The sequence below is a fragment of the Monodon monoceros genome, unplaced genomic scaffold (assembly GCF_005190385.1).
Source record: "Monodon monoceros isolate NGI ecotype Baffin Bay Population unplaced genomic scaffold, NGI_Narwhal_1 Super_Scaffold_9, whole genome shotgun sequence".
NCBI classification, from domain to species: Eukaryota; Metazoa; Chordata; class Mammalia; order Artiodactyla; family Monodontidae; genus Monodon; species Monodon monoceros.
This window is the reverse complement of record NW_021703786.1, coordinates 28,814,575-28,834,890: the sequence shown is the minus strand read 5'-3', so window position 1 is coordinate 28,834,890 and position 20,316 is coordinate 28,814,575. Positions and strand designations below refer to the sequence as shown.

The following is a 20,316-nucleotide window of genomic DNA, read 5'->3' as shown; positions in this document are numbered from 1 at the left end:
AACATCTTTATTGGAGTATAATTGCTTTACAGTGGTGTGTTAGTTTCTGCTTTATAGCAGAGTGAATCAGCTATACGTATACATATATCCCCATATCTCCTCCCTCTTGTGTCTCCCTCCCACCCTCCCTATCCCACCCCTCTAGGTGGTCACAAAGCACCGAGCTGATCTCCCCGTGCTATGCGGCTGCTTCCCACTAGCTATCTATTTTACATTTGGTAGTGTATATATGTCAATGCCACTCTCTCACTTTGTCACAGTTTACCCTTCCCCCTCCCCGTGTCCTTAAGTCCATTTGCGTCTTTATTCCTGTCCTGCCCCTGGGTTCTTCAGAACCTTTTTTTTTTTTTTTTTTAGATTCCATATATATGTGTTAGCATACGGTATTTGTTTTTCTCTTTCTGACTTACTTCACTCTGTATGACAGATTCTAGGTCCATCCACCTCACTACAAATAACTCAATTTCATTTCCTTTTATGGCTGAGTAATATTCCATTGTATATATGTGCCACATCTTCTTTATCCATTCATCTGTCGATGGACACTTAGGTTGCTTCCATGTCCTGGCTACTGTAAATAGAGCTGCAATGAACATTGTGGTACATGACTCTTTTTGAATTACGGTTTTCTCAGGGTATGTATATGCCCAGTAGTGGGATTGCAGGGTCATATGGTAGTTCTATTTTTAGTTTTTTAAGGAACCTCCATACTGTTCTCCATAGTGGCTCTATCAATTTACATTGATAAACCCTCCAACAGTGTAGGAGGGTTCCCTTTTCTCCACACCCTCTCCAGCATTTATTTGTAGATTTTTTGGTGATGGCCATTCTGACCGGTATAAGGTGATATCTCATTGCAGTTTTGGTGTGCATTTCTCTAATTACATCAGTGCTTTTTATGACTCATATTCCATTGTGTGGATTTACCACATTGTGTTTATCCTTTCATCTGTGGGTGGACCTTTTAGGTATTTCTCGAAAAGCTACTTTTTGCCACTCCCTGGGCTAGGATTGGGGGTACCGCTGAGCGAGCCATGGCCTCGGGTTTGAGGAGATTGTGGGATAGGAGCTGGGGGGGGAGTGCAGGGCAGGCTGGAGGGACCTGCAAAGGACCACGTGGAGCCAGGACGAGAACCTGAGGCCCCTGGTTCCTGGCCTCGAAGCCTTGAGGGGGGCGCTGCACCTCACTTTGACTGCGGGATGACCGTGTCGCCTATTGTCCAAACTGCAGCCTTTCTGAGCGCCACCTGGGTTCTGTTAATAATTAAGCTGGATACCAGAAAAATTGAAAGCAGGGACTCAGACACATGTCCACCCATGTTCATAGCAGTATCATGCATCATAGTTAAAAGGTGAAAACCCCTTAAGCGTCCATGGACAGATGAATGGATAAACAATGAAGTACTATTCCGACGTAAAAAGGAACGAACTTGTGACACAGGCTGCGACAGGGAGGAACCTCGAGGACATTATGCTCAGTGAAAGAAGCCCGACACGAAAGGACAAATACAGCATGACTCCACTTTTATGAGGTTCCTAGTGGAGCCTGATTCACAGAGACAGAACGTAGAACAGAGGCTATAGGGGGAGGGGGGAGTTAGTGTTTGATGGGCTCAGAGCTTCTGTCCAGGATGATGAAGGCGTTTGGAGGTGGGTAGTGGTGGTGGTTACATGCCATCCTGAATGTATCTAATGACGCGGACTCAAATACTTAACATGGTCAGAACGGTCAAGGTTGTACGTTGTGTCTGTTACTACAGTAAAGAAAGTGAGTAGGAAGTGGAGGGAAGGCGTAAACTGGCGTGTTAAGGTCACCACACACACCCCGACCCCAGGTGGTCACTTGGGCTTTTCTTCCCCAGAGGAGGGTGGTGCTGTGGTGGGCAGGGATGTTGCCCTGGGCCTGGGAGCCTGGGGAGAGAGCGACTGACCCAGAGTGGCCGACCCGGTGGAGCAGGGGTGAGGCTGCCCCAGGGGTCACCACCCCCACCACAAACCTACATTTCCTCCTCAGAGTGTGGCTCTGGGAAGGAGGGGATATGGTGGTCCACACACCGCCTCCCCACCCCACCATCCCCTTTCCCAAGTAGGTGCAGTGAAAAGTAGCAGCAGCTCGTACTGTGTGACCTTGGATAAGTTACTTGACTTCTCTGAGCGTGAGCTTTCCACATTTAAAGACCAGGGCTCCCTCTTGCTCTACTTGCCTGAAGTGAGAGTCACCTTGGACATAAATGTGAAACCTCTTATTTTTCTGGTAAGAACTTCCCTTTCCTATTAATAGCATTTGATGAAGTTTGGGTGTGAAACAAAAACAGATAACAGGGCCATGGGGAAGAGGGTGAGGCCTCAGCCGCAGGCAGCTCACTGGAGGAGGTGGATTGGACACAGGTCTGGGGGGCGGGTCAGGAGGTGGCGTCTGGCCTCCGTGGAGGGTCTGCAGGCAGCCTGGGGCAGCACAGCCCTCCTCCCTGTGCTCCCCACCCCACTCTGAGGGGAGACTCCTAAGACCCCATTCATTCAGGAGTATTGGTTGAGTGTCCCCTCCTTGTAGGTCTCTGGAGGCTCAGTGGGGATCCATACATATCACTGCCATAGTCACTGGAGCTCACGATCTGTGGGGGGACATGGATGTTAATCAAATATCGCAGGAGTGAATGTGAAGTTACAGGGCTGCTTAAATTCAGTGAAGGTCTCAGGTTGGCCAGACCGCTTCCAATGCATTTCAGAAAAAAATCACTCTGGGGACCTCAGTTTCCTCTTTTGTAAAATGAGTAGGTTGAACAAGAATTCTGTGCTGTCCAGTATAGTTGCCATTCTTTATTTGAAATTAATTAAAATTAAATTAAATAAAAAATTGTGATCCTCCGTTGGACCAGGTGCATTTCAAGCACGCCAGCCACATGTGAAAACAGTTGGTGATTCTGCAAAAAATTAAACACACGATTACCATTTGACCCAGCAATCCCACTTCTGGGTTTACACCCGAAAGGTTTGAAAGCAGGGTCTCGAGGAGATATTTGTACACCCATGTTCCCAGAAGCACTATTCACAGGAGCTGAAACATAGAAGCAACCCAAGTATCCATCAAGGAATGAATGGGAAAGCAAACTGTGGTCCATGCACACAGTGGAATATTACTCAGCCTTCAAAAGGAAGGAAATCCTGACACGTGCTACAACATGGATGAACCTTGAGGGCATTAAGCTCAGTGAAACAAGCCAGCCACAAAAAGACAGATACTGTATGACTCCACTTAACATGGGCTACCCAGAGTAGTTAAATTCATAGAGACAGAAAGTAGAGTGGGGACTGGGGGGTTCGTGCTTAATGAGGACAGTTTCAGTTTTGCAGCACTCCTGATCTACACACTTAAAATTGGTTAAGACAGTACATTTTGTGTTATGTACATTTTATCACAATTTTTGAGAAGTCACACGTGGCTGCCACACTGGATGGTACTGGAGTCGCCGGTCTCCGTCGTCCCATCCAGCTGGCTGGAGCCCCAGGGGCCTGCAAGGGGTCGCACGCAGACAGCGTCTCTGGGCGAGCTGGCCTGCCAGGGCCTCTACTCTCGCCCGCGCGGTTCTGAAGGCAAACCCCGAAGCCTCCTGGCTGGGTGGGCATAGAGGGAGGGTCCCGTGTCTGCGGGCCATCTGGGTGGGCACAATTGGGGTTGCCCACCAGGGGGCCTCCCAGAGGAGGAGGGACCTTGCAGGAATGTACCCTCACCTGTGCAAAGGGCCAGGCCTTTCCCTCAGCGGGAAGGATGGTGCTTGTCATGTTTTTGTGATTATTTCTCAAGCAGGGCCCTGGTGGGCAGGATGTTTGCTTTGGTTTGAGTTTCTGCAGTGGTTGTTGGTGCCTGTGGAGGGGCCGGCTGGAGTCTCTCTCGCTCTGCTGCTCCCAGGGCCCGTGGAGGGAGGTGAGGGGGTTCAGGGGACGCCCCCACCCCACCCCCTGTGCTGCTCGGGAGGGGGTGAGGGATGGAGGGAGATGTAGGGGTGGGGTGGGGGGCTGGCCCAGTCCCGGGCAGAATGGCTCCCAGACCCGCAGACAGATGGAAGCAATTTTCGGTCACGTGGGGCAGGGCTGAACTGCGGTCCTGAAAGACAAGGCCCCACGTCTGTCTCCAGGAAACAGCCCCAAAGCCACACGTTCAGGCCAGATGCAGCTCTGGTCTTTGTTTATTTAAAGATGCCGGAGCCCGGGGCAGAGTGTTTCTGAAGAGGGAACAGAGGCACAGGCCTTCCAGGCCATGCAGGGAGGAGGCCCGCGAATGGCGGTCGAACCCCCCCTGGGCCCTTCGCCTTTCCCTGGCCTAGGGCGGTGGTGGGGGTGGACCTGGAACCGAAGCCTCAAGCATCAGCCTGTTAGGAGAGATGCGTGCGCCCCCTGGCAACCCCTGGCAACCCCTGGCAACCCCTGGCGCTTTTATCTGCGTTATGTTCCTTGCTCAGCACCCCCATTGTGGGAAGCAGAAACGACTGTGCTTGGTCAAGGGCAGAGGAGATGGGGAAGTTACTGGCTGACTTGAGGGTGAACCAGCAACACCCCAATGTCTCGGATTTGTAAGCACACGGTGCCCGTCATCCTTCCTGTCTTACTGGCCTGGGCCTGGGCGTGGGAGGAGAGGGTGCTGGCCCCCATCTCGGCTCCTGAAGACAGATGTGGCTGCAGAGGTGCGAGCCTGGGGACGGGGTAGAGTCCGGTTTTTTCCCCGGGAAGTGGAAAGGCAGTTTATCTGAAAGCCCAGCAGTGACCTTCCTGACCTGGCGACCTGTGTCCTGCTGCTTCCTGGGGCAGGGTCGGAGGGGGTGGGCAGGAGGGCACGTTTGGGAAGGCTGCTTGCCCACCCTGGCGGTGGGGCACGCCCCGTGGAGCATGGGGCACCCGGAGCCGATGCCCAGGGAACCGACAGCCTCTCCCCAAGGGCTGGCGGGAGGGGCTCGCGGGGCGGGGGAGGCATCTGGACTCGCTGTGCGGTCGCTTCCCATGAGCTCAGGGTGCCCCAGGAGGAGAGACGGTGATCCTTCCTGGGAGGTAGGATGAAGCCGAAAATGCTTCTTAGTGGGAAGAGCTTGGACCCAAGGAGGCAGGGAAGGGGAGCTGGGGGGCCAGCCGGGGAGGGTGTGGCCTGGGCATGTGCCACGTCGGGGGCTCAGTGGGACGCGGCCAAAGTGCTCCAGCCGGACCCTGGTGGGGACGCTGCACCGTCCTGAGCGCCCTGACCAGCCCTGCTGGCCGGGTGCACCTCAGGTCCCCACTGGGGGGCTTCTGGGGGGCATCCCCCACCCCCAGACCTCCAACCTGGGCATGTGGATTCTTGAGGGCAGCACGGGAGGAAAGGAGGAAGGCTCTAACCTATAGACCGCAGAAGCTTGAGGTATTTCGAGCAGCTCAGCCCGCCCGCAGACATGAAAGCAAAACCTCCTCCTGGCCTGTGGGTGTGAGGCCCACAGGTGCTGGGTGGCCAGAGAGAAGACGGCCACCTGGATCCAGTCCAAGGAGGGGGGAGGCGGGGGGCAGTGCCCCCAGGTGCTGCCCGGGGCCCTCTCCTTCCTGCCATCTCCCAGGAACGCTGGGCCTGGAGGAGCTAGCACTGCATCCAAGCCCTCCTGCCTCGAGAGAACGCCCCTCGTCCCAGCACTCCTGCCGCCCCAGGGCTGTTGGCTGGTACCTGGGACTGAGCCAGTGCCAGGCCTCCTCCATCCTTCCTTCAGAGGGCTGTCCTCTCCTTTGTCCTGGCTCATGGGTTCACCCAAACACTGGCTGTTTGACCCCCAGGGCCCCTTCGGCCGTCAGGCTGCAGCAGGTGTTGGGGCCAAAGGTGAAGGAGATGGGGGGGCCCACCTGGGTGCCTCGGGCAGGGCAGGAGGGTGGGGGGCAAAGAGCGTTCCCCGCCGTGCTCAGGCTAGTTCTCCTGGGTGCAGCTCAGGTGAGATAGAGGAGGGTTCAGGGGTCAGCCCTGCCCTGGAGGGGAGGGCCCCAGCCTAGGCAGGGCTGGCGGCTTCAGATCTGGAGCGAGGCTCTGTGGGCCAAGCTGAGTGGCTGCAGGACAACCTGGGCCTCCGGCTCCAGCTCCGGGCATTTCTCAGGGGTCTCCCGGGCAGCTGAGCCTCAGTTTCCCCGCCTGAGGATGTGGGGGCTTAGCAGACGCCTGCACGTGCCCCCCATGACCCCCTAACGTGCCCGCTCGTCGTCCCGCAGCCACCGAGGCAGCTCCCGGCAGCGTTGGCGACATGGCCGACACCCCCAGAGACGCCGGGCTCAAGCAGCCGCCCGCGCAGAGGAATGAGAAGGCCCCCGTGGACTTCGGCTACGTGGGGATCGACTCCATCCTGGAGCAGATGCGCAGGAAGGCCATGAAGCAGGGCTTCGAGTTCAACATCATGGTGGTCGGTGAGTCCCCGGTCCCCACCACTGCTCAGCCTGCCCCCGGGCCAGCCACACAGGCTCCGGGGCATCTTCTCTTGTAAAACGGGGGCGACAGACCTGGCCTGCAGAACAGATTGCGAGTGGCGTTGTGTGTGTGTACGCGTGCCCGCCAGGAGGGTCTCAGCCTCCATCAGCTCCTCAGCAGGGCCTCTGCCCATTACATTAAGAACCCCGGAGACAGCTCGGCCCCGGGCCGGGCAGGGGCTCAGGCGACGACAGCTCTCTGACCAGTGGCCTCCACCTTCTGCTTTTACCTTCTGCTCAGGCATCCCCATCGCTGTGGCTCAAGCCCTGGGTGGGCTGAGCCCCGCACCCAGCAGGCCTGGCTGGAGGCTCCCCTGCGGCCTCTGCAGAGCTGGATGTATGGTCACGGGGAGGGGGTGGTCATTGATCAGCCCGGCCCAGACAGGGTTGGGGGGCTAGGCTGGGGGAACAGTGGGCAGCCCTTGTTCCCGAAGACTCTCAGGTCCTGTTCAGTCCTCACAGTAACCCTGTGAAGGGAGCGCCCATTTTACAGGAGGGCATGATGAGGTCATTCAGCTCACAATCCAGGCTCCACGCCTCCGCCCTCCTTCCCACAGCAGTGCCCCCGCAGAAGATGCAGCCAGGGTGGAAGGGCACCTGTGGGGGGTCTGCAGACAGGGGGAGAATCCCAGCCTTGCCCCTGCTGAGCTGCCTGTTGCTTGCCCAGACTTCCCTGGGGTTTGTCTCAGCCTCAGTTTCCTCATCCATAAAATGGGATAGTCCTGGCCCCCAAGGGCCAGGAGGGGTACATGGGAGAACGTGTTCGGTCCCTGGCATGGTCATGGGCACTCAAGAAGATTTCAGAAGCAATTATGAGGATGGTGGTAATAAAAATAATAATTACAGGATAAACTTTATAATATCCTGGTTGGCATCTCCCAGGTGTCAGGGGCCATGGCTGGAATATTTGATGTAGCCCCTGGCCTGAGCTTGGTGGGGACACAAAACCATTGGGCAGAAGGGGAGATGGTTGAGGAGGAGGGCCAGTCCTCGGGCTGGTAAACAGCTCAGGCCAGGGATTCCCGACGCCACCCTCTGGGGGATTCACACTTTTCCTTGAAAGGTTATCAGAGTTGGAAAATCAGTGTGATTGAATTTTTAAAAATAACTTTGGTTACCATGGCCTAAGGCCAGCTCAGCGCAGAGGCAAAGTGATGGGGCTGCAAGTCTGGAGTGTGTGAGCCTGTGTGCATGCATGTGCGGGTGCGTGCATGCGCGTGCACGTGTGCATGGTGCTGAGGTGTGCCCGGTGCGTAGTAGGCATCTTATAAGCGTCAGTGGCCATCGCCGCTATTAACCCCCGATGTGGAAGGTCCTGGCTGGGGCCCTGGAGCTGGACTGCTGCTTTTAATCCTCAGTCTGGACTTGGCCTCAGTTTTTCTCATCTGTCTGATGGGCTAATGACAGCACCTGCTTGTGAGGGTTAAACTGCCGCTCTTAGGACAGTGCCTGGCGCACAGCGAGGGCTGCTGCGTGGGCGGGACGTGGGGCAGCAGCAGCGAGGCGGACCCTAGGTTCAGGGTGATTTAGAGCAGGAGGGGGGGCCTTCCAGTCACGACTGAGTCCAGGTCCCCTCCCTGTTGTGCCCTCTGCCCTCGTCCCTCTTGCTGTGGGAGGGGACTGTGGGTGACGTGAGGTTTGGGCTCACAGCCAGGCCAGAATCGCTTCTGGGGCCACACCGGGGGGCGGCTGATGCCCCAGGGGCTCACTGGCCCCTCGGCCCCTCAGCTGCCAGGTCTGTTGATGTGGGCACTGGTCAGCGCTGTCCCTGCCCTTGGCAGTGAGGCAGAGCTGCCCAGCATCCAGGGGCCCAGTCAGACCTCTTGTGCCAGGAAGAACTGCAGCAGTGGCCTTTTATGGAGCCTGGCGGTCACTTGGCTGCAGGCTGTGTGTGCTGTGTGCCGACTCTTCAACCGAGATGATCCTGGGAGGCGGGGAGCCCGGCCCCCAGGGCTTTGGACTGGAGCCCCACAGTGTGGGCAGCCCGGCCCTGGGGGATGCAGACCCTCCATCCTGAGGTCCCAGGGTGGGGGGCTCTGTAGGGCTTTTCCTTCAAACCCCATGTCGATCCCAGTATTCCCAACAGCTAAGAGTGGATCTGCACTGGAGGGGCCAGCCCCGCACTTTGCCTCCCCAACACCGTTCTGCATCTCAGCTCCTCCCGGGCACCCCAGGACCTCTCATGGGGCAGTTTGACCATCCCTGTGGTCAGAAGGCGAGGGGTCCGTGTCCTGCTCTGCCACAACGCACTGTGAGAGCTCGGCCACCACCCAGGCACACTCCTGCCTCCTGACCTCCCCCTGACCCACCCCCAACCAAGGTGTGCTGGGGGGCGATGCCCAGGCATCACTGCATCGCAGGCCCGTGACCTGCCCTCTCTGGAGCGCCACGCCAAACAGCCCCGTTCTCTCCCCAGGGCAGAGTGGCTTGGGAAAGTCCACCTTGATCAACACCCTCTTCAAATCCAAAATCAGCCGGAAGTCAGTGCAGCCCACCTCGGAGGAACGCATCCCTAAGACCATTGAGATCAAGTCCATCACACACGGTGAGTGCCGGGTGGGGGCTGGGCGGAGGGATGCCAAATCGGGTACCTCAGGTCCCCTGAGCTGGTGACTCTCGGCAACACCTCTGGGCACGTTGAGACTCAGGGTGAAGGGTGAAGGGTCAGGGCTGCTCTCCAGGACCCCTGCAGGCCCTGGTCAGAGCCCCCTGGAGATAGCTGAGTTTTCCACCAAAAATCATGGGCAGGGCGTGCCCAGGATAAGTGTCATTAGCTCTGCCGGACTTCACTGCTGCAGGCTGTCATCTCCCTGGCTTCACCCTGCGGGCGCCCCAAGTGGGCTTCTTTGGGGCAGGGTGGTCAGGGAGCCTGGCCGGGGTGTCTGTACAGTCCCTGGGTCTCCCCCTGAGCTCGGTGGGGCTGGGATTCTGTGCAGATATCGAGGAGAAGGGCGTCCGCATGAAGCTGACGGTCATCGACACGCCGGGGTTCGGGGACCACATCAACAATGAGAACTGGTGAGGGGCTCCGGGGGCCGCTTCCCCGGGTGGAAGAGCCCTAACGGGGCTGCTGGGAATCTTACCCCTCCCCCCGACCCATGAGGTCAAAGTTCAGCATGGGAGGCTAGTGCGGGTCTCTGCTCAGAATGTCAGACACCTCCACACGTGTACGGGCGTTGGGCTGGGATTTGGGGAATTACGGACCTGCGGGTGGGGATGGAGGCATGCCCCCCAGCTTGGGTGGTGGGGGTCCCGCGTGCAGGCTGACTGGGGCCTCTCCATGCAGCTGGCAGCCCATCATGAAGTTCATCAATGACCAGTACGAGAAGTACCTGCAGGAGGAGGTCAACATTAACCGGAAGAAGCGCATCCCAGACACGCGCGTCCACTGCTGCCTGTACTTCATCCCCGCCACCGGCCACTCGTAGGTGCACACAGCCGAGGCCCGGGGCTGGGCTGCCCTGCGTGCAGAAGGGCTGGGTGGGCCGTGGTCAGCAGCCTATGTGCCCCAGTCTCCCTCTGCCCCCGTACCACGTCCCACCCACTTGTCCACCATCCAGCTTGCCTGGCAGGGTGGAGGACCAGGCGGGCCCAGGGTGGTTCGGGGCCTGGGACCTGCCTTCTCAGGCCGGCCATTCGGGTACCCCTGGCAGGCGGGTTGAGACTCCGGCTGTGTGTCCTTAGCACTTACCCGCTCTTCCAGGGTGGCTGCCGGTCCCTAAGGGGGGTGATGATGGTGTGATAACAGTCCCTGGCAGGGACCACCAGGAGGGTTTAAAGCACAGAGAATGGGCTTGGCCCCCGGCAGGGCTGGATGAGGGCTGTCGGTCGAGGCCACCTTGGTGAGAGCTGTTTTCTCCTGCGGGTTCTGTCTGCAGCTAGAGGTGCACACACGGGTCAGCGAGGCTGGCCTGCGCTGGGTGCCCCAGAGCCGGGGTGGGGGGTCTCCTTGCCTCCTGTGAGCAGGGTGGTCTTCCCTGTAGGGCAGCTGGGCTCCTGATGGCCTCATAGACCCTTTGTCCTTGGCTCCCTGCGGCTCTGTCTGCACCAGATACCTTGGTGCCTCTCTGCCCGCTGGTGGACACCCTCGGGCTTGTCCTGAGTCAGGACGTGGGGAGGAGGTGGACCCAGCACCCAGCGAGCAGCAGGTGCAGTGGGGTGGGGAGGCAGCGTGGGTGGACGGAGAGGGAGAGCTGGGGCCAGGCGTCCTGCTGGTCGCCACGGCCTGAGGCTCCGGCTCTTTCTGGCTGTTCTACCCTCGGTTCTACTCGGAGCAGGGAGCCCAGGGGTTGGGGGCCTCAGCCCCGAAGGCACGTCCAGGAAGGAGCCCGGCAGGAGGCGGCCGGCCTCGGCCGGGGCCTTTGTGGGAAAGCAGGCCGAGTCCCCGAGCTGCCCGCAGCGAGGGTCAGCTCAGGGGTGAGCAGGCCCGGCACCAGAGCAGGGACTGTGGCCGAGCCTCTCCCTCTGGGGGACAGCGGGCTCAGCCGCGGGCCCCACGGCAGCTGGTCCAGCTGGTCCAGGCTTTGCTCCACTGAGGGCGACGCTGGGAAGCAGCGCCGGCCGGCGAGCTGAGGGTGGGCACTGCTGCTTCCGCAGGGACCCAGCTGGGCGCTGCGCCGTCCCCTCCTTCGGGTCCCGGGCCCGTGGGGCTGGGGTGGCCCCTCGCCCTCCTCGTTCGGACCTCCTCCCGGAACCCGCCTCAGCCCCACCCCATGTCTGCGACTGACTGACCCTTGACGGGGGGAGGAGAGCAGACGCAGCTCTGCTCATGGTGGGGACGTGCTGCCCGCCGTTCGGGGGTCCTGCGGCCCTGCCCACACACCTGCTGAGAAGAGGTTTCGAGTCGGTGGGGGGCAGGGAGGGGCTGGAGGGTAAGCCTCTCTCCACGTCAGATCTCAGGCGCACTGGAGCCTGTGGGCGGGGGGCTGGGACCGCCCCAGAGAGCAGCCTCCCAGCCCGTCCCGGGAGTTGGGGCCGAGTGAGCTCCCATCCCTCCTTCCTCTCCCCCGTATCGAGGACCCACGGCACGATGGCCACCTGAGCCGGTGGCAGGGGCAGCACTTCTCCGAGTGGACACACTGGGGGCTTTGGGAGCTCGTGCACGAGGGTGCTCGGAGCAGGCCTGCCCCTCCGCCCCCTGCTGCCCGGACTCAGTGTGTCCCAGGAGCCCTTTTCCTTTTTCTGTCCCTCGTTCCTGCCCCCCACTTCCCACGTCCCTCCAGCCACACCCTCAGCCATGTCTCTCTGCTCCAGCCTCAGGCCCCTGGACATCGAGTTCATGAAGCGCCTGAGCAAAGTGGTCAACATCGTCCCGGTCATCGCCAAGGCTGACACGCTGACCCTGGAGGAGAGGGTCTACTTCAAACAGCGGGTAGGGCTCCATCTCTGCCCAGCTCCTTGGCCCCCTGCCCCTCTGTGGGAGCGAGGCGGGTGAGGGCCAGTCAGACAGAACAGGCCAGGTTTTTATTAGATGGAAGAGATGGTCCGGAAGGGATGGGCTCCGCCAGGGGACAGCTGGCCGCTTTCTTCTCTGCCACTGTCCCGCTCTGGGCCGCTGTCCGAGCAGGAGGGTGAGCCCTGGGCCTCTTCTTCCGAACAGGGCCGCACGTCAGAACCACCTGGGGAACTTGAAAAACCCAGGTGCCTGGGCCCCCGCAGAGCCTCCGCCTCAGTGGGCGTGAGCAAGGAGGCCCCTCAGTCTAATCCCCAAAGCTCCGCCCTCCTCCCCCCCCCCCCCCCCCCCCACCAAACCACCCCGCGGGCCTCCGCTCACAGCCCAGGTGCCAGGGATTTTCCCAGCATGCTCGGGGAGGACGGTGTCCTGGTAATGGGTGTGTCTGGAGGAAAAAGGAACGAGAGAGCTCCCAAAGCTGCACACAGGCATTTGCGCTCAGGGCAGAAGTGACAGTTGTTCACTGGGATGTTATCACTGAACGTCATCCATATGGGTAGCTGTCGCTGCAAAGGGTGGTGACGGTTTAACACAAGCAGGTGCACCTGTGCAGGATGGTGAGCTGCAGTGAGAGGCTTTCCAGGTAGAGCTCAGGGAGGGGAGGATTCGCAACCCTGAGTGATTTTCTTCGGGGTGTGATGAGCTGGGGGACAAGGACAGGGAGATACCCGGGACAGAGACCCGGGTCCCTTGGGCGGCTGTGGTCTCTCCTGGCAGGCAGGTCTGCAGCTGCCCCTCCTCCACTCGGGAGGCACAAGAACTGAAGAGTAGCAGTGTCACCAGCCCCCCAGAGCCCACCCCTGATCCCGAGCCTGGGGCCACTCACTTTGTGGAGGTTGTGGCATGAGCAGATCCCCCAAAGCTGGGTTTGTCCAGCTTGCTGCGTGGACGGTGCCCGCATCTCTCCCCTCTGGACCCCAGATCACCGCAGACCTGCTGTCCAACGGCATCGACGTGTACCCCCAGAAGGAGTTTGACGAGGACTCAGAGGACCGGCTGGTGAACGAGAAATTCCGAGTGAGTGGACCGACCAGGATGCTGTTCCCAGAGGCCTCTCACTTCCTGCTAGAGGACATGGGTGGGGGTCTTCCCACCCCATCCAGGGTGTGCTGGGAAACGGGTGGGAAGGCCTTGAGCCATGAGAACGTTATTTTCTGGGCTAGGAGTCGGTGCCAGTGTTCACATGCAACCTTCTCAGGCCAAGGGTCTTAGTGCTGGGGGCCTGGACTCCGGGCAGCTCCACCCAGGGGCCCAGGGAGTGGACTGGCCTTTGCACGCTCGCGTGACCAATGCTGCCTGCCCTTCCCCCAGGAAATGATCCCGTTTGCCGTGGTGGGCAGTGACCATGAGTACCAAGTGAACGGGAAGAGGATCCTTGGAAGGAAAACCAAATGGGGCACCATTGAAGGTAATCACTGAGCTGATGTCTGGGGCCTCCAGACAGGTCAGAATAAAAGCTGCTTCTGCTGACTGGGAGCTGCGTTCATCTATTGCATTGCCCACCTAGCCATGGCGAGGGGTCCCATGGTTACCGCTCGGCTAGGGGGAAATGAGGGGGCAAGTGGCTCGTCTAGGGCCCACAGCCGTTAGCTGACGGAGCTGCACCTCCACTCCCATCTCCCATGGGCGGGGAAATATCCAGGGAGGAAGGAGGTATGACGGGCACTGTCAAGTTCTAGGTCCTGGTGCTGGGGTTTCACAGGCGTGCTGTGTGACTCTGGACAAATCACCCCGCCTCTCTGGGCTTAGGAAAGGGCTGGGCTATAGCTCTGTCCAGCTGAGAGCCAGATGCCCTCCCCACTTCCCACCCCCAGAAGTTCCTGGGATCCCAGTCTTAGTGTTCTGGGGCTGCTCTGACAAACCAGCACAGTCTGGGTGGCTTAAAACAGAAGTTTATCCTCCGAGTTTTGGAGGCCCTGAGGGAGAATCTGTTCCCTGCCGCCCTCCTGGTGGCTGCCCACTGTCCTTGGCATCCCTTGGCTTGTAGACGCATCACTGCAATCTCTGCTCTGTCTTCACACAGCCTTCCTCTGTGTGCCTGTGTCTTTCTTTCCCTCTTCTTATAAGAACACTTGTCACTGGCCTTAGGGCCCACCCTAAATCCAGGATGACCCCCTCTTGAGATCCTTACTTTAATTATACCTTCAAAGACTTTTTCCAAATAGGGTCCCATTCACAAGTGCCCAGGGTTGGGAGTTGGACGTTGTTTGGGGGACACAATCCAACCCACTACGGTGGCCATGACCCTGGGTGGGGTGGACCTGGGCATTTCTTTACCCCCCCACCCCGTTCCGTTCTCCCTCTTTAGAACAGAGTAAAATAGGCCACTTTGCTCCTTGTTCACTTGGCTGAAAGGCCCAGCGTAGAGAAGGAAGCAGAAAATCCAGGAGTTGCTTTCAGCTCCAGCTGCTGCCACCCCAACCCACGCCCAGCTCACGACCTTGGGCATGTCCCTGCATCCCCCAGGGCCCCTGTTTTCACCACCTGTAAAGTGGGTACCATGTGCCAAGAGTTTAATAAAATGAGAGAATGTCTCAGGGACCATTGGAGCTTTGGGCCAGCAGATACTTTTAAGTAACTGATAGAAGGAAAACGATACAATGGAGCGCTCCCAGCCTGGCTCATTTTACCTGGGTTAATTGTTAAGTTCCTTTACCTGCCTGACCCACCTGGGCCGTCTCAATGAGGCTGCACCCTGGGCTCATCCCGCCTTGGCCCCACCTCTTCCGTTTCCTCTCTTCCTGAAATCTTGCTGTTTAGGAACCTTTTTGTGAAGGTATGTTTTGGAGGGTGGAGAAGTTCGGGATAAGAAAGGGCCAATGGGGGCGGGGGGGACTTCCCTGGTGGTCCAGTAGTTCTCTGCGCTTCCACTGTAGGGTGCTCGGGTTCGATCCCTGGTCGGGGAACCAAGATCCGGCACGCAGCCCCCAAAAAAATAAAAAAAAGAAAAGGCCAATGGGGACCTGGGAGGGGCAGGGAAGGGCAGCCCGGCAGCTGACAGGCCTCTGCTGCCCCCTGGCGGCCAGCTAGGGCCTTGCAGGCAGGCGGTAAAGGAAATTGTCAGGAAATGAGCGAGGCTGGTTATCCGTGTCCCCCTCTCCTGCTCTGGCCCGGATACCATGCATTGAATGACCTGTGCGTTGTCGTGGTGCCACCAGCTCACATTGAGGGTGGTGATGAGAAACAGCCCCATGGAGCCTGTAAAGACAGTGGTGGGGTGGTGGTTCTCACATCCCAGCAGCCTTCATGAGGCCCTAGAGTGAATTTCTGCCCTATCTTAGAATAGTTGAACTTCCCCAGAGCCTGGTGGACTTTTTTTTTTTTTTTTTGATCTCTGGGACCTTGTGAATTGGGAGCTGGCCAGAGAGCTGGCCACTCTGTGCTGGCCCTCAGCCAGAATTATTAAGTGCTTCTCCTCATCCCCACCCCCACCAGTCCTGGTTCTTTGTTCTTCCTCTGACTTGGTGTACAGCAGCGTCCTGAGGTACTTTGCTCATCCTTGGAAGCCTCCTGAAATGTTTTAAGAGGTAGGCAGGTGTCATAAAGCACACAGTTAACTCATTTAATCCTCTCGTGTCCCTGAGAGGTGGGTGGCATTATTATCCCCATTTTACAGATGAGGAAACTGAGGGTCAGAGAAGCCAGAATAACTTACCTAAGCCAGGAAGCGGCAGAAACACACTCACTCCAGGTTCAGAGCTCTGTTCTTCCCACCAGCTCTCACTGCTTCTCCAAGTTAGATTAAAAGGCTGCGTCAGGGGCTTCCCTGGTGGCGCAGCGGTTGACAGTCCGCCTGCCGATACAGGGGACACGGGTTCGTGCCCCAGTCCGGGAAGATCCCACACGCCACGGAGCGGCTGGGCCCGTGAGCCATGGCCGCTGAGCCTGCGCGTCTGGAGCCTGTGCTCCGCAGTGGGAGAGGCCACAGCAGTGAGAGGCCCGCGTACTGCAAAAAAAAAAAAAAAAAAAGGCTGCATGAGAGACAGCCGGCAGAAGATTCTAGTGTGGGCACAGCCCTGCAGGGGCGGGGGGTGAGGGAGAAAGGAGGGCAGGGGTGTGGAGGGCAGAGCCCAGGCAAGAGGCAAGTGAAATCCAATAGGAGCAGTGGAGGCCCTGCCTGCCAGCTCACCAACCCTTTAAGCTTCAGAAAGGCCCTGCTGCTCTGGGATGGGGAAGCCTGGACCAGGGAGCCAGGCCTCACGGGCTGTGGAACGCGGGCAGATCTCTTTTGCTCTCTGAGCCCCATCTCCCTACAAGCACAGAAGAGGAACCTTAGTCGCTATCCCGTAGGGTGTGTGAAGGTCGGATTAAGTCCCCCGGGCTGGACGCCTCCACAGAACAGCAGAGAATAGCCTCTCCTTCTGCCTTCTCTGCCCACCTCCCTCAGTCCAAGTGATGCCACTCACCACCCTTTAAAAGGTGTGCTAGCGCCTGCTGGCCGCACAGCAGGCGGAGTGTTCCCACGTGGTTCTGGACCGTGGCGGTAACTACCGCCAGCTTCAACCCCAAGGCACTACGTGCGCGCTCCAGGGTACCCGCGGGGGCCCGGGGACCCCTCCCTGCCCTCCTCCCGCGTCCCCAGAGCTATCCGCTGCTCTGCAGCTTGTCGGTCTGGGAGGCTCTCGTGTGTCCTCGTGCGCACCTTCCCCAGGCGGCGTACGGCTCAGTTCTGCTGGTTCTTGAGCTCAGTGTTAACAGTCACCCCCGGTGCCTGGCCTGTACACGACTGTCCTTGTGTGTGTCCTGAGCACGTGGGGGAGAAGTCCCAGCCCTGATTCCTGCCTCATTCCGTTCCCAGCCCCCCTCTCGTCTTCCGGTCTCCCCTGGGACATCCCCCCCGTCCCCCCGGCATAGCAGCCGCCCCACCGCCACCGCCTGCTTAGCCTTGCGCTCCCCCCACCGCGGCCGTCTTGGCCGGGTTACGGCGCCATCTCCCTGCGAGAGCAGAACCCTCCGGAGGGCAGAAGCCAAGGTGCCCACGGCTCCCCTGTGCGCGGTGGACGCCTCCTCCGCTTGCCTGCCCAGCATTGGGGGAACGGGGCTTTCTTTGCCTGACGTTAAAGCCCCTTCTGTCTCTCCGCAGTCGAGAACACCACGCATTGTGAGTTTGCTTACCTGCGGGACCTCCTCATCAGGTGAGAGCCGGGCTGGTGCTGACAGCGCCGGAGGGGCCTCCATCGGGGCCGAGGGAGGGGTGGGACCGGGCGGAGGTCTTGAGCAGCAGCCGGCATGGCCCCCCGCATCTGCCTGCCTTCCCGGGAGGGACCTCGGAGGCCCATTTTCTAAAACACCTTCTTGGAAATGAAGCAAGAAGTGAAATTCCTTTCTGCTTCTACTTGGAAAGGGTTGAGTCTGCATCGCCACAGCCTGAGCCCATTAGATTCAGGGCCCCCGGAGGTCTCGTACGCTGGGCGTGTGTTGGGGGGTTCCCAGCTCCCATCCCCGCGTCCTCTGAACTGGTGGAGGCCCCTGTTCAGTTTCCTTGAGCCCAGGCAAGGAGTAGCCCGTCCTCCGCCCATTCGTGAGGGTGCCAGGTGGGTGTGTCTGGGCCTGGGCAGGTGAACAGAGAAGGTAGGGGCTCCCACCAGGGTACCAGGGGCTCCCAGCTTCTCAGCCAGCAGGATGGATGCTAGGGACAATGTCAATAGGAGGAACGGGACCGTCTCTCGCGGCCTCCAGGTTGGGGGGCTCTGGCTTCCAGGAGCAGCCCTGCCATGCTGGAAAGCCTGGCTGAGGAAGGACGCCCACCTTGGGCCCTTTTGACACGCCCTTTCCAAATCTCTCCTGCTGAGCTGCAGAGAAGGGAAGGTTGAACACAGGACTAGCGGGGTGCCAGCGTCCCCAACCCCAGCCGCCTGCCGCAAGCCGCTGCCCCTTACCTGCCAGCACACCTGGCTGCCGGCCTGGCTCTTCTAAACTGGAGCAGGGACGCTCCAGCCCTGCGCACTGCCCAGGGGCCTCTGCACTCGCCCCTGTCCCTGGACTGGCCACTGGGTTGACACAGAGAAAGGGGGACATGTTAGAACACATGGTCCCGAGAGCAGCTGGGGTTGCCCTGGAGACCGCCCCCCCCCCCGCCACACACCCCTGCCCAGGCTTGGTCTATCTTGGTCTATCACTGGGGGACCCCCGGGGAGCCAAGCAGTGGGGATTGGGGGTGGGGAGGGCAGGCCGAGTGAGCAAGGCCAGCCTCCTGCCCTCGCCCGTGGCCCTCCTTGAGACCCCCCCCCCCGCCGGCCCCTCCCAGGACACACATGCAGAACATCAAGGATATCACCAGCACCATCCACTTCGAAGCCTATCGCGTGAAGCGTCTGCATGAGGGCAGCAGCGCTGTGGCCAATGGTGTCGAGGAGAAGGCTCCAGAAGCCCAGGAGATGTAGACACCGCCTGTCCCGGGACCCCGCCCCGAGTCTTTTCCGTCTCCCCCCACCCTCCCCCCACCCACCTGCCCCGTTTTATTTTATATAATTTTCTCCATGTGTCCTCCATCTCCGCCCCTTTACACCTGCCAAGTAACAAGATGACGAGTGTCCTCTGAGTATGTTTGTCATTAGCCCGCTGACTATGGGGACCCGGGCTGGGGGGGTCCTCGGAGTGGAGGCCGGCTCTCTGGCCGTCCCTGAGGTCCAGGAGGGGCGGGAGGACCACTGACTCAGTCCTGACCCTGCCCCGGGGCCGGAGGAGTGGCCTCCAGCTCTTGGTGCCCCTCGGACACAGCCTCTGCGGCGTGGCAGGGTGGTGCCCGTGGGAGGATGGAGCCATCCTCGTGGACCTGGAGCCCCTGCCTGCCCCTGCCTCCCCACATGGCCCTGGCCGTAACTCAGAGCACCCCACCCCGCCCCAGGGGAGAGCAGTTCATTCCACGAGACCCAAGTTGCCAATTGCTTTAGATGCAGCGAGGCCATTGGCTGCTGCCCGCCCACCTGCCTGCGCACCTGTCCTGGAGCAGGAAGTGCCTTTATCTCAGCCGTCCTCGCGAGCCAGCAGCTCTCCCCCGCTGTCCCCTTGGACGAGAAATTGGGACAAGTTGGAGAGAGGGAGGTGTGTCTTCATCTCCCCTCGTGTCCCACCCACCCCCCACTGGGATTTGATTGAGGATTCAAAGGAAGAGGAAAGGTGCACCCCACCCGCCTGAGTTTTGGGGAAGGTCCGGTGAGAGAATCTGAAGCAGAAGCTAAGGGAGGAGGTACTGGCAGGTGCCCAAAGGAAGTGGGCCACGGGGACCATGGCTGGGGACGCTCAGAGTGGCCCTTGTGGCCTTGGTGGCTGCCCTGCCCCACCCCGTGTGACTGGGGAAGCCTGTGTCTGTCTGTTCAGACATCCATTGGGCCCGAGATGCTCTGGTTAAGTGAATGCCCAGTTGGGCACCCCAGATGCACACTCGGCCCTCCCGCCCAGGCCGTGCTGACGCCGCCGCCAGGGAGGTGGGAGGCCAGGCAAGCCCGACTTTGTGTTGCCCCAAGTTTGCCTGGGCCTCTGTTCACCTCCCCCCCGCACCCCGGAGCCCATCGTAATGACCCCAAGGAGGGATTGGCCAGGGGTCAGGTGTGCATGGCCCACTGCTGGGCTGCAGAGCGGGCTTCACGTCTGCACGGCTCAGGCCTGTGAGCTTAGACACGGGGAGATGCACGGCCATCTGCAGACCCCTGGCTTGGTGAGAAATGTGGGAGGAGTGGGTGCAGACTGACCTGGCATGTGCGCGCGTGCGTGTGTGTGCACATGTCCGCGTGCGTGCGAGTGTCGTCGCTTTGCGTGTTTGCTCCCTCCCCACCCAAGAGAGGAAGGACCCCTTAGCGAAACAGTTTACTTGCCGACTTGCCATTTTTGCCAAAACTAAGATGTTGAAGGACGCGTCTGTCTCCAGCGTCGGGGTCGCAGCCTCCGTCCCGGGATGCCTTCGCTTTCCTTGTCTGTAGCCAGATTTTGAAACATTGTTAGTTTCCCTGGGATCTGTTCCACAGTGGCCTTTCGCTATGTGCCTCTTGAGAAATTCGTCTCTTTTTGTATAAATAACAAAGTGTTGAAAATGTATTTCCTGAAATAAATGTTCCAAATGCAAACCCAGGAGGCTCTGGAGTGGGGATTTTTTTTTCTCTTTTCTGACCCTGGAAGAGCAGATGACTGTGGACATAGCGTGAAAGTGATCGCTGGGGAGCTGTTTAATCTCCTTTCCCCGGGGCGGGGTGGGGTGGGGGAAGAAAGGTTTCAGGGACTTAGAAGCACTGATTTAAGGGGATGATTGAAAAGAGAACAGAGAATCTTAATTTATTCATTACAAGAAGGCTTTGCAGGGTTTCCACAGGGCAGTGCTGTGAGCTGTTTCTATTACTGTATCCCTGGAAATGTTTTTCTTGTTAAAATTGAAATCTATTGCAGGGAGCTCTATGAGCTGGTCGATATTT

At 59.3% G+C, this 20,316-nt stretch overlaps 1 protein-coding gene across 4 annotated transcripts in view; it reads left to right on the top strand.

Annotated features, from left to right (window-relative positions):
- SEPTIN9 (septin 9) overlaps window positions 1–19,978 on the top strand; it is a 166,055-nt gene extending 146,077 nt beyond the window's left edge. For all 4 annotated transcript variants that reach the window (XM_029212348.1, XM_029212350.1, XM_029212349.1 and 1 more), the window contains 9 exons: window positions 6,208–6,399; window positions 8,876–9,004; window positions 9,396–9,477; window positions 9,746–9,883; window positions 11,713–11,830; window positions 12,833–12,928; window positions 13,223–13,319; window positions 16,995–17,046; window positions 18,159–19,978. In XM_029212348.1, the coding sequence (XP_029068181.1) occupies window positions 6,208–6,399; window positions 8,876–9,004; window positions 9,396–9,477; window positions 9,746–9,883; window positions 11,713–11,830; window positions 12,833–12,928; window positions 13,223–13,319; window positions 16,995–17,046; window positions 18,159–18,294 (1,040 nt within the window). In that variant the 3' untranslated portion in view covers window positions 18,295–19,978. The remainder of the gene's footprint in view (window positions 1–6,207; window positions 6,400–8,875; window positions 9,005–9,395; window positions 9,478–9,745; window positions 9,884–11,712; window positions 11,831–12,832; window positions 12,929–13,222; window positions 13,320–16,994; window positions 17,047–18,158) is intronic.
- The last annotated feature ends 338 nt before the right edge of the window (window positions 19,979–20,316 follow it).